Source organism: Myotis davidii, unplaced genomic scaffold, assembly GCF_000327345.1.
Source record: "Myotis davidii unplaced genomic scaffold, ASM32734v1 scaffold663, whole genome shotgun sequence".
Classification (NCBI taxonomy): Eukaryota; Metazoa; Chordata; class Mammalia; order Chiroptera; family Vespertilionidae; genus Myotis; species Myotis davidii.
This window is the reverse complement of record NW_006295816.1, coordinates 7,878,320-7,894,375: the sequence shown is the minus strand read 5'-3', so window position 1 is coordinate 7,894,375 and position 16,056 is coordinate 7,878,320. Positions and strand designations below refer to the sequence as shown.

At 41.7% G+C, this 16,056-nt stretch overlaps 1 protein-coding gene across 1 annotated transcript in view; it reads right to left on the bottom strand.

Annotated features, from left to right (window-relative positions):
* SCN11A (sodium voltage-gated channel alpha subunit 11) overlaps window positions 1–16,056 on the bottom strand; it is a 105,090-nt gene that overhangs the window by 16,517 nt on the left and 72,517 nt on the right. The window contains exons 14-19 of the mRNA XM_006770556.2: window positions 14,429–14,596; window positions 12,092–12,463; window positions 9,713–10,138; window positions 5,874–5,984; window positions 5,017–5,131; window positions 2,470–2,624 (exon numbers count right to left, since the gene is read on the bottom strand). Of these exons, the coding sequence (XP_006770619.1) occupies window positions 2,470–2,624; window positions 5,017–5,131; window positions 5,874–5,984; window positions 9,713–10,138; window positions 12,092–12,463; window positions 14,429–14,596 (1,347 nt within the window). The remainder of the gene's footprint in view (window positions 1–2,469; window positions 2,625–5,016; window positions 5,132–5,873; window positions 5,985–9,712; window positions 10,139–12,091; window positions 12,464–14,428; window positions 14,597–16,056) is intronic.

Sequence of the window (16,056 nt, the reverse complement as noted above, 5' to 3'; positions counted from 1 at the left end):
TCCCTCCCTACACACCTGATCATTTTGAATGTGCACCATGTCATGCAAAAGTTCGAGACACTATGGGCTAGAGCTCCCAGTGTAAATTACTTTGAAAACTAAACATTCATTAATTGTGACTATGAAAACGAGACACCCTAGCTTTCAGAGAGAGACCCATTTTCATGCTACGTACAAACATTTCCTTCAGCCCAAGTGTGCGGGTGCTGCTTCAGGGTCTATAGAATGAGGACGCACACTGTTTGTTTTTTTGGCCTTCACAGAATTACTGAAGATGAAAGGAAGGAAAGAAGGGGCCTTGACACTAAATCTGCCAGGACATTTGGGCAAACACTAAGAGCAAAAAAGCCAGCAGCCCTGCTGTCGGGACCGAGGTTTCCACTGCTCCATGGCTCTGGGGGGGAAAGAAAGCAAAGGAGTTAAGTTTCACTTCCAACTCCCCAGTGGAATTGACTAGGGAAGGACCTCTATCTCTGCTCTGCCTCCATCCCATAGGCTCCTTGTCAGCCCTTCGACCCAAAAGATTAGCTCATCTTTTCTATAGGAAACTGTCCTTCTTCCATCAAGACTGAGTTAGTGGCCACCCTACATGGCCCCATGTCACTCACTGCTTCTCTGAGTATATCATTAGGGTCCTGGTCTCTAATTGCCAGACTCCATTAAAAGAAACAAGCATGAATGGCTTTGGAAGCTCATTTTCTCTCTCATTTTGGAAGCTTAGCTGGCTCCGCAGGTCTGAGTTAGCTCAATGGAAGAGCAAGCTGATAATCAGCAACTGCTCTTTGGGGGCTCCCACATTATAATGAGGCCATTTACTAATCCAGGAAGCTCCCATTATTACATAGTTTCCCAGACCAGAGCTTCTCAAACTCTTGTAAGTCCAAAATCACCTAGGTTCTGATTTAGCAGGTGTGGGCTGGGCTCAAAACTGCATTTTTAATAAGCTTCCATGTGATAACTAAGGCTGCTGGCAATCAACGAGGTATTTCTTTTCTCTATTTCTCTGCAAATAATGTACAGTGAAACAGTGCCTGGATCCCTCTCCTGGAACTCTCTGCTTGTGTGTTCAACTCACTCTGCCCAGCCTACACTAGCCTCAGCTGAAGGCAGATGAGAAAGAGGATTGTGTGGCATCTGCTATTTCTCTGATTATACTTTTTCTCACATGGTGCCATGGAGCATGTGTGGCCTTTTGATAGCACCACTGCTTTCCACTGACTAGCACAGGGCTTGGTAGACACCAAGTACCATTTGTGGAGTAAATTAAAACCCCCTACCACTTGAATGACAGTAGACAGCCAGTAAGATTGTAATCACCAGAAGACTATAGGAAACCAAAGGCCAAACAAGGACTAGCAATAGAAATTGATCAAGGAACGTCTCTTGATAGTTTTAGAGAAATCTGCTCTTTTGATGGAGGAATCATTTACACTGTGGTGAGTAGATAAATGAGGAGTCTGTTGGTCAAAGCCTCTGATGGGCCCCAGTATGTGTTCATCTCCTTTCACCCAGAGATTGCACAGGTGTAGAGCACTAACCAAAAAGGCAGGGGTAAAAAAGCAAGACATTTCCCTGTCCCCTTCTATTTGCTGGGGACATACTGCAAGGTGTTCTGTGACTCCAAATTCAACAGGAGGAGCCCAGGGCTCCATTCACTTGATATAAAAATTGGAAGACAATTTAATTCTATAGTATGGCCATTTTAAGGGAAGGTACAAGAATGAGGGAGGAAGGGAAGGAAGGGAGGGAGAATGAGAGAAAGAATGAGAGTGAGCGAGAGAGAGAGAGAGAGATTGGTGATAGGAGCAAAGGGGGCGGTAAAGTGGGGGGCGGGGGGGTGCAGAAAGGACCAAAAGGTGAGGATAGAGAGCTAGAAGGAGTTTATGACTATGTGGTTCTGGAGGCTGATGGATTCAGTTATTTCCAAACCTCACTGCGACACAAAACACCTCAGTTTGGAAGGATCTGCCATGCACATTAAGTGGCATCTCTTTGTCTCCCCTCTCAAGGGATTACAAGTGATAGAAAACACCAAGGCAACTTAGTATACCCTCATCCGGTCCCTGTAGCCTTCTCCTCACATTTTATCTTTAAGAAAGCAGCGTCATGGTCTTCAAGAAAAAAGAGAGTAGGAGTGCTGCTGTCTGAAGGAGGAAACTGGTAGGATAGAGTGAAATGTCTAGAAATCCTCCAAGAATGACAGAAAGACCTGGGGTAAAGGGCCAGACTTCAGGGGCCACTTTAGAGTGCTAGGTTGGGTCATGATTCCCTGTGGGTAAAGTGCCTTTAGCCCCGGGGCAGCATGAGTCCAGAAGTTGTTCTGCAAAATCCTATCCGCAACGGGAACCAGCAGTAAAGATCCCACTTGTGCCTATTCCGCCCACGTTCACAGCCCCGTGAAGGTAAAGTCAGAATGCAGCTCCCCCGCTGCCTTGTTCCCCAATGTCCCCACAAGACATGATCATTTACCAATGCCCCACTGCTCAGCAGAATCACAAAGATAATAAAGCTCTCAAACCAGCTGTGTTTCACTATTTGGTAGCAGGTTTTCCGCAGGTTCCACCAAAGGATCCAGGGGGACTTTCTCTTGTTCACAGCACAGCATGAGAAGCAGCAAGCCAGGCCTACAAGGAACGCCCATTAGTGTCTATAGTAAAATACATTAACAACCCAACTCTTCACCCCTCCCTGTACACATGCCCCTTGCTGTGTGATTTTCCAATTCCTTACACTAAAGAGGTAGAGTCTTTTCCCAACCCTTTGAATCTAAGCTTAGCTGTGTCACTTGATTTGGCCAATAGAGCAGAGTGAGCCAGTTCTGAGCCTAGCCAGCCGTGGGCAAACTACGGCCCGCGGGCCGGATCCGGCCCTTTTGAAATGAATAAAACTATTGAAAAAAAAGACCGTACCCTTTTATGTAATGATGTTTACTTTGAATTTATATTAGTTCACACAAACACTCCATCCATGCTTTTGTTCCGGCCCTCCGGTCCAGTTTAAGAACCCATTGTGGCCCTCGAGTTAAAAAGTTTGCCCACCCCTGGCCTAGACCCTAAGCAGCCTTGCATGTTTCCATCTGCTCTCCTCTATCTATATAAGAAAGGTGTATATGCCAGGCTGTTGTGGCTCAGTGGTTGAGCATCACAGTTCCAATTCCTGGTCAGGGCATATGCCAGGGTTCTGGGCTCAATCCCCAGTGGAGGGTGTGCAGAAGGCAGCCGATCAATGATTTTTCTCTCATCATTGATGTTTCTAGCTCTCTCTCCCTCTCCCTTCCTCTCTGAAATCAATAAACCCACCCCATTTTTTTTAAAGAAAGGTGTATTCAGGTCAGCTAACTGATCTATCCTGGGTTTAACTGCAATGTGGCTTTGTGTAACATGTCTGTCCTTGAGGAAGAGGACAGACATGTTACACAAAGCCACATTGCAATTAAACCCAGGATAAATCAGCCAACTCCTAGTCAGTACCACTCACATGAATAAAGCAGCCAAGATCAGCAGAGACAGCCAGCCTAGATGAGCTGAATCATGTTTATCACTGTGTGCTACTGAGGTCTTGTGGTTGTTTGTTATGCAGCAATGTTTTTGGCAATAGTAAACAGTGTCCTAAGAACTGCAGGGAACACGAGGCATGGATGGACACAGGCTTTGTTAACCACCCATGGAAGAGTTTGATCAACTGTCAAGATACAAATAGCTGAGCATTTGGTCCCAACACACACAAGCCATCTAGATGAATCACATCACCTTTTCACCTTGTCTCCTCCTCCACTCCTCCTTAATTCTGTGGATGCTTATTACTTCATGGTGGCTACAGCATTCCACTCCTTTTCTCATCATCTTCCTAAATCACTGTGAGGTCTCCTCAGTCTGCCCCTTACCTCTCTCCATCTTTCAGAACATCAATAAATTAGATTTCCTAAAATTGTATTTCTCTTACCCTACTCCTCTCTTCTTCTTGAATCATCCCCCCCTTTTGCTTCCATCTTCATTGCTGACATCCTCTCCATACCTCAAGGACCAGTCCAAATGGAAGTCAAAAGAATAGCAATCTAGCCCTAGCCTGACCTCTGACCCCCTGGGCAGCTTTAGAGCTGTCAAACAACACTAAAACCCATCCTTAGTATTCCTTTTGAACCCAGCCTAGTCCCAAACTGATGGAGAAATTTTTAATTTTTAGATTCATTTGTTCATTTGTTAAGTTACTTATTTATGTGTTTAACATTTATTGAGCCCATAATCAGGGCAGGTTCTATTCTCACAATAGAGATACAATAATATTGCTTTTGTGTTTAAGAACCTCATGGGAGAGACGGACAGAAATAAATACCCCTCAATGAATACAGAAAATAATGAAGGCACACAGGGAGAAACCATTATATCTACTCAAGGAATCAGAAAATGCTGCATTTGTTGATTGCTTATTATGTGCCAGGCACTCTTCTAAGTGATTTATATTCATTCATTTCAGACCTATAACAACCCTTTCAGCAGGTACTATTATTATACCATTTTGTAAAAGGGGCCCAGAGAGGTTAATGAAATTAAACATAGAGAAGCCAGAATTTGAGCTCAGGCAGTCTGGCTCCAGAGACGAAGCTCTTGGCTACAATGTTATCCTGTGTCCAGAGAAGAATCTTGAGGAATGAGTTGAAGGCCTGGCAGGGGTTTTAGTCAACCCTAAACTTACAGTCAAGTTCTTTGACTCCATGACTCAAGTATATCCTGACAACTGATGTACTGGGGACTCTACAGAGTGGTGGACATATTGGCTCACTGGGCTTTCTGGAAAGTTTTCTGGAGTTTCTACCCTGGTTGTTAGTCTCTGTAATCTGAGCTACCCAAATCAAGACTAGACCTGATAATGACCCCAAGAACCTATGAGTGACCTCTCTTCACTTTTGTCTCCAGTAGAAGTAGAAAAAATGAATATATCAAAACCACAGAACTTCAAAGAATAACAGAATCCCATCCAAATATTTTGTGAGTTGGATGCAGGAATACTACCACTTACCTTTGGGAAAACATCTCTCTGGTTCCTTTTGGGGAACCATTTCCGGTACCGGCCTAAAGGGATCTTGCAGGTCAATGGTGCTACATTCCGAGAGCACACTGATAGCATCAGACTTCTGTGCATCAGAACAAAGGAAAGGGAGAACCATTTATCAACACCCTCTCTCACCACGGTAGTACCTAATACCTTATAAAAATATGACTTTTTAGGTATGAAACTAACCAGGCAAGAGCCTCTAGGTATGAGGGGAATCAAGAAAGTATCCCTCTTATTGGGTCCTTTTCCAAATGCTCTGACCAGCCCTGACTTCAGGAAAGAATTCTCTAATTGCTCTCCCCTGGGGGAGGAAAGGGAAGGAGTATAAAGACATAGTTTCTCAACCTTTTCCTCCCTTCAAATCACACCCTTGGTCAGCTGCCTAACCCCAAACAGGGAAGCCAGGTGATGAGGAGAAGGCTACTTTACTGAGACTGTAATATTCAGCTACCCAACTCCTGGAATAATAGGCCTACACCAGTGGTTCTCAATGATTTCCCCCTCCAGGAGATATTTTGGCAAAGTCTAGAGAAATTTTTTATTTTCACAACTGGGGAATGCTCCTGGGATCTAGAGAGTAGAGGCCAAGGATGCTTCTAAACATCCTAAATAACACAGAACAGCCCACCACAATAAAGAATTATCCTGCCCCAAATGTCATAGTGGAAAGGTTGAGAAACCTTGGTATAGACCTTTGCTTAAGATGTGACCCTAGAAGTTTTCTCTGCACTAGTCTTAATATTTTCCACAATGGCTCTCTTAGAGAGGTGTGTGGATGATCATGCCACATGTTCCTTCTGGAAACGTGCTGGGGAAATTACCTTTCGGGTATTCTGTACTGGTATATAAGCATCATCTTCAGAGAACACCTCAATTTCCACATTTTGAACTCTTAGACTGGTGGACTTGTCCTTCTGATCGAGCTCATAGGCCTGAATACAGAGAAGACCAGAGTAGAATTAATATTCCTCCTGGAAATCTCGCTTGAGATGAAACAAGACTGCATTTTCTTTGGTTTTCTATTTGTTATGAAAATTGTGATATTGTTATTCTTTTTCTTTTCAGTTTTTAAAACTGTGGAAAAACTCAACATAAAACAAATCTGGAGAAAATATAGGGTGTCCCAAAATTCACGCAAGTAATTTTGAAAGAAAATACAGGTTTATAATTAAAAATTGCAACTTTTTAATTGATTCATAAAGTATATAGTATAGGGTTATGTATGGAAAAGCACATCGGGTAAATGGCCTCCACGGCTTTGTTGGCACATACACAAAGCTGTGGTCTTCATTGGTCTTCATTGTCCCTGCTCCTGGGCCATAATTAGTACGTGGTAATGCTTATGAAATTGAAGGGATTGAAATCAAAGGGCAACAGATTTTAGAATCTGATTCAATAAACCAAGTAAAATTAGGCTTTTATTTTTTGTTGTTGTTGTTAATGCTCACGCAAAATTCAAATCTTGCGTGAATTTTAAGACACCCTATACTATAGAAAACAGATAACAAAATTTACTCAGAAGTAATATGAACATAATATGGTTCTGGCACAATATTCACCAAAAACTTCAGAGGTAAAACTTATTGTGGCCTTTCAATTCACAGCTAAATAATAAATTATTTAATAAATGGTATTGGTATAATTAGCTACCCCTGAAACAGTAATACAATACCAGAGTATAGTAAAAATAAAATTCATAATTTGATGTAAAAATAGATGAGTAAAAAAGTTAGAAGAAATTTTTGGAAAATAGGTTAGCTTATCAAAATCAAAAGGCATAAAAGAAAATATAAAAATGTATTACTACATAAAAATAAATTTAAAAAAATTGTGTCTGATGACTTGCAGGGATATCCAAAAAAGATGTGAAGTCACACTTTAGGTGAGGGTTTTATCCAAAAATCTATGTGAGAGTTCCAGTGAATCTGACACTGCAAGGTCATGATTTAAGAACACTTCTCCTTTTGAACACATGTAATAACACACACAGACACACACCCACAAACATACACACACAAAAACAGGTAAATATATCTATGAACCAGATAGAGAACAGAAATATTAAATAGTAACAATTTAAAGCACATAGTAAGTAAATGGCTAAAAGTGCCCCCTGTGAGGATCAGAACCATAACTACATCCAAAGCTTGAAACTTCAACTGCTGGGTTGAAGTTCTTGAACTTAAGAGAGGGAGCGAAAATAAGCTCTGGCCAACGCTTGGAGTTATGATTATACAGAGCTGCATACCTATGGAGGCCTCAGAAATAGGACCTGAGCAAAGGAACCCACTGGTTCAGTGACTGGATATGCAATCTGCTTAGTACCACTATTTGACAATAATCCAAAATTGGCTATATAAGACTTGATTCTGAAATGGATGACCTATAAACATCAATTGAAGACATCAGAGAACTTAAAGTGAGTGACAGATCTTCCCACCAAAGATGAATTTTTAAACTAGCACTCCAAAATATGAGATAAACATAAAATAAATAGCTGCTCCCCATCCCCAAAGTAACTACTGGGAGGTGAATTTACTCAAGAAAAAAAAAACACACTATATGTCAACAAATTAGATAACTTTAATGAAACAGACATATTTCTAGAAATAAAATGTTAAAATCTTCCACAACAGACTCCATAAGAAATAGAAAATCTGAATAGCCCTATAGCAAGTAAAGAGATTGGATTTATAATTTAGAAACTTCCCAGAGACTTCCAGTTTCTAGGCTGACACCTGGAGGTTTTAACACTCCATTTTAACAAGTTAAAAGCTGTACAAAATGGAAAATAAACAATTCTTTTTAGATCCATAAGTGAGGTTGAGCGCAAATGCTGACCCTAGCCCCAAATACAGAGAACCACAACTTATCAGAGCAGAAACCCAGAGGCAAAAAACTCCATAGGAACAGTGCCAGAGTAGGGAAACCTGAACTGTAATTGACAAACTGCTGCAGGCTAAGTGTGGGCAAGTTTAAGAGATACAAGCTCCATACGACCATCTTCAGGTTTTACCGCTTGGAGCTCTACCAAGTTCTGAGTGAATACTGGAGGAAAATCCGCTCATGCTTTCAGCGGGGGCAGGGTAAAAGATACCATTTTGAATGGTATGGCAGTATTCTGTTCTCCTTAACAAGCCCTGCCCCCAAGAGAAACTAGTTAATCAGAACCTAACCTGCTGGGTTTGATCACGTTCTTACTGACCTGGGGGAAGGATAATCCCCTATTCCAGCCAGCTCTAGATTTCCACGTGGAAGGAAGGAAATAGCCAACTCCAGCTTACTCTAGCCATTCCCTCCCACCTAAGGACGGGGCTACTGAGAATCACTGTGAAGTCCAGAGTCCAGAGGCTCAGGCTCCCTGAAAGCCTGAGACCTCAGCATAGAGGAAGGAGAGGGAGAAAAAGAGGGAGAGCAGCCAACTGCATCCAACAATTTTGGCATATGATATTTTCATTTCTATTTATCTTTAAGTATTTAAAATATTTTTGTGATTTCTCCTTTGACTTGGTTATTTAAGAATGTTTTGCTTAATTTCCATATACTTGTGAATTCTCCCCTTTCCCTTTTCCTCTCTAATAGATCTCTTCCGTTCCCTGCCCCCCGCCCCCACCTCAACAACATATAACTAAAGGCCTATTTACAGCAGTTTCATTACCAATACATCATGTCCAAGTATGAAAAAAAAGTCACAACAAATACTAAAAGGCAAAAAATGTAGCTTGAAGAGGCAGAGCAGGCATCAGAACCAGACTCAATATGGCAAAGATGTTCAATTTAATCAGACCAGGAACTTAAAACAACATGATTAAAATGCTAAGGGCTCTGATGGATACAGTAGACAGCATGTGAGAATGCACAGGCAATTTAATCAGAGCAATGGAAATTCTAAGAAAGAACAAAAAACAAACACTGGAGGTAAAAAATGTAACAAAAATGAAGAATGCCACTGATGGGCTTTAGTAGACTGGACACCGCTAAGGAAAGAATCTCTGAGCTTGAGGATATCTGCACAGACACCTCCAAAAGAAAAAAGCAAAGAGAAAAATATGGAGGAAAAATAACCCAGAAGGGAATACCCAAGACCTATGGGGCAATTATAAAGATATTATATGGGAAAAAGGAATTGACAGCCCTCATCACCCACCACTCCTCACCCATGAGCCCCACCACTGATCCCTGCATCCATCAGCAAGGCAATGAAGAGGCTGGGTACCTGGGAGGGGTTGGAGTAGGGGTACAAGCAGAATGGACAATTTCGCAAATGAGAGGATATCATAGGTTTCCAGAACAATTTTCCCCAAGACCCTTCTGAGTTTTTTCCTATCACTGTCTCTTTTTCTATGCTATTCACTTCACTTTCCACATTCTTTCCTCATCTTTTATCCAACCCAAATTCTTTTAGGGCTCAACTAAAGGCAGTTGATTCTCCTGTTGCCCCAGCGTACTCTGATCTCACTCCCCTCTGAGCTCCTCCAACATCTCTCATCGGTGCCACATGTACAGGGCCACGATCAGCACAGCCCTGGGATGGGCACATGGCATTGAGGGGCAGCCACCACATATTCTCCCCTTATTATCCATGCATAGTACACCAGTGCCCTGTAGCAACTCTAGCTCGACACAAGCTCTAAGTCAACCTCTGTGTGAACCTTCATACCTGCTCCCCAGACTCGGATTGTGTGACAGGCTGTTCATTGTCTACAGGAGATCGAATATCTTCTTCCTCTGCAAGGGGGGCCAACCAAGTCCGATCGGGCCTAACGCTCAAGGGCTTTGGTGCAGGAGTTAGTACACTGGACTCTTCCCAGGTCTCTGGGCCTCTTTTAACCTCTGTGACCAGGGGAATGACGTCTTTGTTCTCTGCAGAAGAGCTTTCTGTCACCTCTTTTTGCTTTGGTAACTTCTGCCTCCTGCATCGTTTGCGACAAAATTGCTGCAGCGTATGTATCACAAAACGGAAAGCCCGGTGGAAACGATCCAGGGCTAACTGGACTTTGGTTTTCCTGGACTCTCCTTCCAAGTTTCCATCCCTCTCTTCATTGCTGAAGGAATTGAGCAGCAAAGCAATGAAGAGGTTGAGTACCTGGGGAGGGTTTGGAGTGGGGGCACAAGTAGAATGGACAATTTAGCAAACGAAAGGACACAGTAGGTTTTCAGTACAATTTTCCCCAAGACCCAAAACCAAATCAAATGAGATTTCTATGTCCTTCTATTTCTCAACAAATTTCATCTATAAAATAAATAAAAAGAGAAGAGATTGAGGAGTAATTGAGATAGCAAGATAAGACAAAAGAAAAACTGATGTTAAGGGGTACAAATAGCCAAATCCAGCTTATCTACATATAAGCAATACCTATTGTAGACTCTGGCCAGAGGAAAGTGGAACATTTTTACCATGTGGTATAATCAAACGTATGTTCCTTGTGAATCAGCCAGAATCATAATCTTGGATACTTACGTTGGAATTGCCCACAGGGATATGGGCCTGATGTCTAAGATTGCTGTGGGGTCCTCTCCTGTTAGCAAAATTTGAGACTTGGTGTACTTTGTGCAGGCTCTTTAGATCCCACTGCCTGAACTGCATTAAGTACTGGTGCTGAGGCAGAAGGGTTTGAATCAAATCTACAACTCTTCTATTGAAGCGCGTATCACCTTAAATTCAGATCATCTCCACAGCGCCCTACTTGGGATTTTTGCTTATATTTACACACCCCTAATCCATCATCTTTACCTCCTCAAACTCCTCTGTGGCTCGCACCAACTCAAAATATACATCCTTCAGGGAGAAGTGTCTGGTGGGTGTAAATGGGTCCAGCCAATATTTTTCAGCTTCACCGTGAGAATCTCCAACTCTGCATCTTTGCTCAAGCTCTCCTCTATCTGCTCGGCTCTCCTTGCCTCTTAAATGCCATTCTCAAGTACCGTATCTTACACAAATCATTTCTTAATGATCCCTTCCCCACTCCCATTGGTGGTGTCCTGCTCTTCTGAACTTTTGTATCACTCACTGTCTATCCACACTCTCCTTGGGTTCTTAGGATAAACTACCATGTGCAGATACCTAGTTATATTTGCACCATAGCCCCAACTCAGGTGTCCTTGGGTGTCTCCTGTCTCTTCACACCCTCACTGGTAGATGCCTAATTAGCCACTCCATAAATACCTACGTTTCCAACTGCAAGTAACAAACTCAAGTCAGCTTACACAATAAGGAAATGCAATATAGCCAGAAGTTTTAAAATAAAACAGGGACCTAGGTATGACAGGTAGACATGTTGTTGCATCTACCTTCCTCAGTGCTGGTTTTGCCTTATCTGGTTCTTCTGGTGGCTGCATGTTTACAGTTCTATCCAGAATCCCTGTCATAAAATAGCCCAGAGGAAGTAAAAATACCATTTGTTCCCTTGTCCCCTTTTCTTCTTTAAGAATAAGAAACCTGCCCTAGCCTGTTTAGATCAGTGGATAGAGCATCAGCCTGTGGACTAAAAGATCCCAGGTTTAATTCTGGTCAAGTAAACATGCCTGGATTGCGGGCTCGATCCCCAGTAGGGGGCATGCAGAAGGCAACCCATCAATGATTCTCTTTCATCATTGATGTTTCTATCTATCTGTCCCTCTCCCCTCCTCTCTGAAATCAATGATAGATCGATAGATAGATAGATAGATAGATATTTTTTTTAAAGAATAAGAAACCTTCCTCAGTGGACATCCCTTTACATCATACTGACCAAATTTAGTCACAAACCCCTCCCTCAGCCAATCACTGGCAAAGAGAATATGATGATTATCTTAGAATAATCATCTGGGGTAGAATAGCTATTGGGACATCAGTCAACACAAGCACTATTGTGACAAGGAAGTTTTGTTTCATGCTTATCATACTTGCCTTAAGCCAAATTCAAACACAAATTACTAATATTATGTAATATCATAATATTCTGTTTAGAATAAGAACATCACTAGTGAAATGTTGCAAAAGAAGCAAAGTGTTTCTTTAGTTCATGTATTTTCATGTTAAAAAGTCTAAGACACTCACCACGAGTTTTCCTATCACCATGATCAACAGGAAGATAACAATGCACAGGTATTTATCAGCTTCTATCATACATTCCCACATGTTCTCGATCCATTCCCCGCAGAGGATGCGGAACACCACCAGGAAGGAGTGGTAGAAATCCCCCATGTGCCAGCGTCGAAAACATGGGGATGTCGTAGAATCACAGGCTTTTGGGTTTTTCTTTTCACAACTGAAACTAGAGCCAAACAGCTGCATGCCAACTACTGAGAAAATAAAGATCACAATGGCCAGGACCACAGTCAGGTTTCCAAGGGCTCCAACAGAGTGGCCTATGATCTTAATCAGTGTGTTTAAAGTCGGCCAAGATTTGGCTAACTTGAAGACCCTCAGCTGTAGATACAGACAATGAACAAAAATGAAAGAAAAGCCAGTTAAGGACAAATTCTATCTGTTCAGTCACAAAACAAATGACATGGTCTCAAGCCACAGCATTTATGACTTTCAAAAACCTTTTCAAAGCCAATCCATACTAAACATTGCCACCAACACCATATCCCAATGCGATACTCACCTGTATCTACTTTTGGTTTTAAAAATGAAAATATTTTGTTCTAGTTATTTTCAAATGATAAAGACTTTGGGGGCATGATGATGGAACTGAGCATACATGCTTATTATATAAAATATGTATCTGAGGCAAAAAAAAAAACCTCAGGCCTAAGGATCATATCCATCCCATTGCCTGTTTTGTATGGCCTGAGAGGTAAGGACTTTTTCTACATTTTTAAATGGTTGGAAAATAATCAAGAGAAGGATAATTTTATTACACGTAAAAATTATATGAAGTTCAAATTTCCACATTTGTACAGTTTTATTGGAACGCAGCCACGCCCATTCAGTCTCGAACATCTAGGACTACATTTGTGTTACAATGACAAAGCTGAATGGTTTTCACAGAGACCACATGACCTGTAAGGCCAACGATATTTACCATTTGGCCTTTTAAAGAATAAGTTTGCTAACTCCTGCACTATATCATTCAGAACACAAGTCTGAATCTAAACTTTATGACAATGATGAATGTCATATGATGTTTTTACTCAGGAGAGGACAGGCAATCGGTTACTCAAAACACACACAGATGTGATTTCCGAAGAGGATTTTCCTCCATGAAACCTTACAGATATGTTAGAGACAATGACCTTGGAGAAAACACAGCAACTAGTTTCATAGGTTATTTTTTATATTAACTTTCAATATAAACTGTGGTTTAAGTCCAAAGTACAATCTTGTTAGGTATCAACTATCTGGGGGTGGAAATACTGCAGGTTGGGAAGTCTTATGTCCCAAGAGAAAGACCACCACTGTCTGCTCAGAGTGGAGATGGGAGAAACTGTATATCATATGCGGACAACGCCAGAGTTCCTCGCTAAGTGTGTGGGTGTAATAAGCCTAAACAATAGTAAAAAACACATATATAATTACATATTGTTTTTGTGATTAATCACTATGCTTTAATTATGTTCAATTTTTAACAATGAAATTGGGGGTCACCACAACATGAGGAACTGTATTAAAGGGTCATGGCATTAGGAAGGTTGAGAACCACTGCTCTAGAGGCTTAGAAATCCTATCCATGCCAAATTAACCTTTGAGGGAGGACAAAAGGCCACCTTTTATGGTTCCCTATTTCCCGCTCAGATGTGATTTCTCTATAAATTTCTGTCTGACCTCTTGTGGGCTTGGTCATGCTCTACTTTGCTTCGTGGCCATTTCTGGGCCTGTCTTGTATCATCCCTAGACTATAGCTCCTTGAAAACAGTGCTTTCCTCGTCTCTGAGCATTCCCTGTGTCAGTTAACGTTAGGTACTCTGCTAAGGTTGCCAGGATGCCTCCAATGGCTGCGACATGTGGAATGTGGCACTGGCAGCCCTGGCAGGGACTTGTGGGAAAGCGCCTGCCACCAGCAGTGCCCATCCCCTTCCTGGGCTCTGGGGTCTAAACCCACTTGGTGAGCCCTGAAGTGAGGATGCCTGGCTCAGAGCTCCGTGGAGGAAGAGATCATTGGGGTGACAAAGGGCAGAGTCCTGACACCATAAGACACATTTTGCAACTGGTTGCCTAAAGGCTCATCTTGGAAGGGTGGAGGGGAGAGTAGGGGTTCAGCTGAGAGAAGGCCCCTGGGACTCCCAAGGGCATTTATTAAAGACCTGAGTAGGAAGAGTAGTATATTTTGGATTCTCTGATTAACGTAAGATGAACTCACTAATCCAAATTAGCCACTGAACTCACTGAAGACTCTTTTCAATCCTGGCTGCTAAGTTATTCAGCAAAATAAGAAAGTAAGTATCTTACCACTCTGAAGGACCGGAAAACTGGCAGACTTTGCGGCATAATCACATCTACAAAACTCAGAAGAGCAACAATGCTGTCAAAAATGTTCCAGCCTCGGCGAAAGTAGTGGTAGGGATCGAGCGCAATGATTTTTAGGCACATTTCTGCTATAAAAATGCCAGTGAAAACCTACATTGAGACAAAGAAAAGTGGGAAAAGGAAGCCACCTCTTTTTGCACACACACACATTAAGAATGGTTCCGGGGGCGGGGGCGGGGGCGGGGGGCAGAATGGTTCCAGGGAATTACAGGAGTTACAGAGAAATACAATGCATTCTCCTGGTTGCACAATATTTCCTAAAATCCACGGGAAAGAAATATTTAACTGCTACAGCATGAACCTTACTCTACCTTTGCTCTCTCTCCACCCCCTTCCATGGTGCCCAGTTCAATGTTATCAAGCTCGCAGACATCTCAGAATGGAGAAAAAATATTTCTCATTCTGTTGAAATTAAAGCAAAGCTGGCTTCTTGGTAGATGGCAGAATGATAGGAAGTATCAATTAATTCTGCTAAATTCTTTAAAAATACCAAAGGGTAAGAACTCCACAAAGGGGAACTATACAACAGCTCTACGAATTAAAGAAAGATACCCTCCATAAACCAGAATCCAGGAGGAGCTCGCCTAACCACTCAATCTTAGTACCTTGATCAGAAAAAAATTTAAAAGGGGCCCAGAACAGAGAACTGAAAAACATTACTAGAGACAGAAAAGTATCTTTGAGCAACTCACAGGTTAAACCTTAGATTGATCATAGTTGAAAGGAGGATTGGTGAGTTGGAATATAACCCTAAAAACTCACTCAGAATGCAGGGCTCTTCATTCCAGAACAAAGTATCAAAGAATTAAAAGGAGAGGTAGCAGTTTTTTAAAAGTGCTAAATTATAGCACCATAGGCAAAAATAATTTTTGCCTTGTTTTTGATAATCAGGTTAATACAGGCTTAAGAAACTTGCACAATGTTGAATAAGTAGTAGCTAAATTCAAAACTATCTTTCAGAAGATAATCAAAGCATATCCTCATAGCAAACAGCACATTCTCCATCTCACACACACACACACAGAAATAAAAAGGAAAAAAACAACAGTATGAAAATGATAAGGTAATGTAAAAAGGGTTAAAGTCTTTAAAAATGTTGTCAGTTATAAGACTCTCTCCTCTACAATTCTGGGAAAAAACAATCACCCATTATTGATTAATTCTCCCTATTAAAAGTAACATGATCTGTTTCTTATAAATAATTACTTATGATTTATTTTTTAAATCCCTAAAATAAAGTGACATAAGTTAAAAGGATAGGAAAAGATAAATCCATAATAGGCAAATAAAAAGAAATCAAGGGTGGCAAATAAAATTCCAAGCTTATATCTATCTTTTCCCTTTAAATATTGCTGTCTACCCCTGCCCAATGCCACACCCAGTGCCTAAAGGCAGGCAGTGTTGCCTGTTCTAGTTCACTGTGCTGGACGGATCCCTGTCCCCCTCTGGCACGCTCCTCTTCCTCCTGTCGCCTTCAGGCTTTACCGGTAGGTGACTAGCCCTCCAGTCTCCCTGAGGCCTTGGGACCACTGGTTTTGCAGTCCAATTCC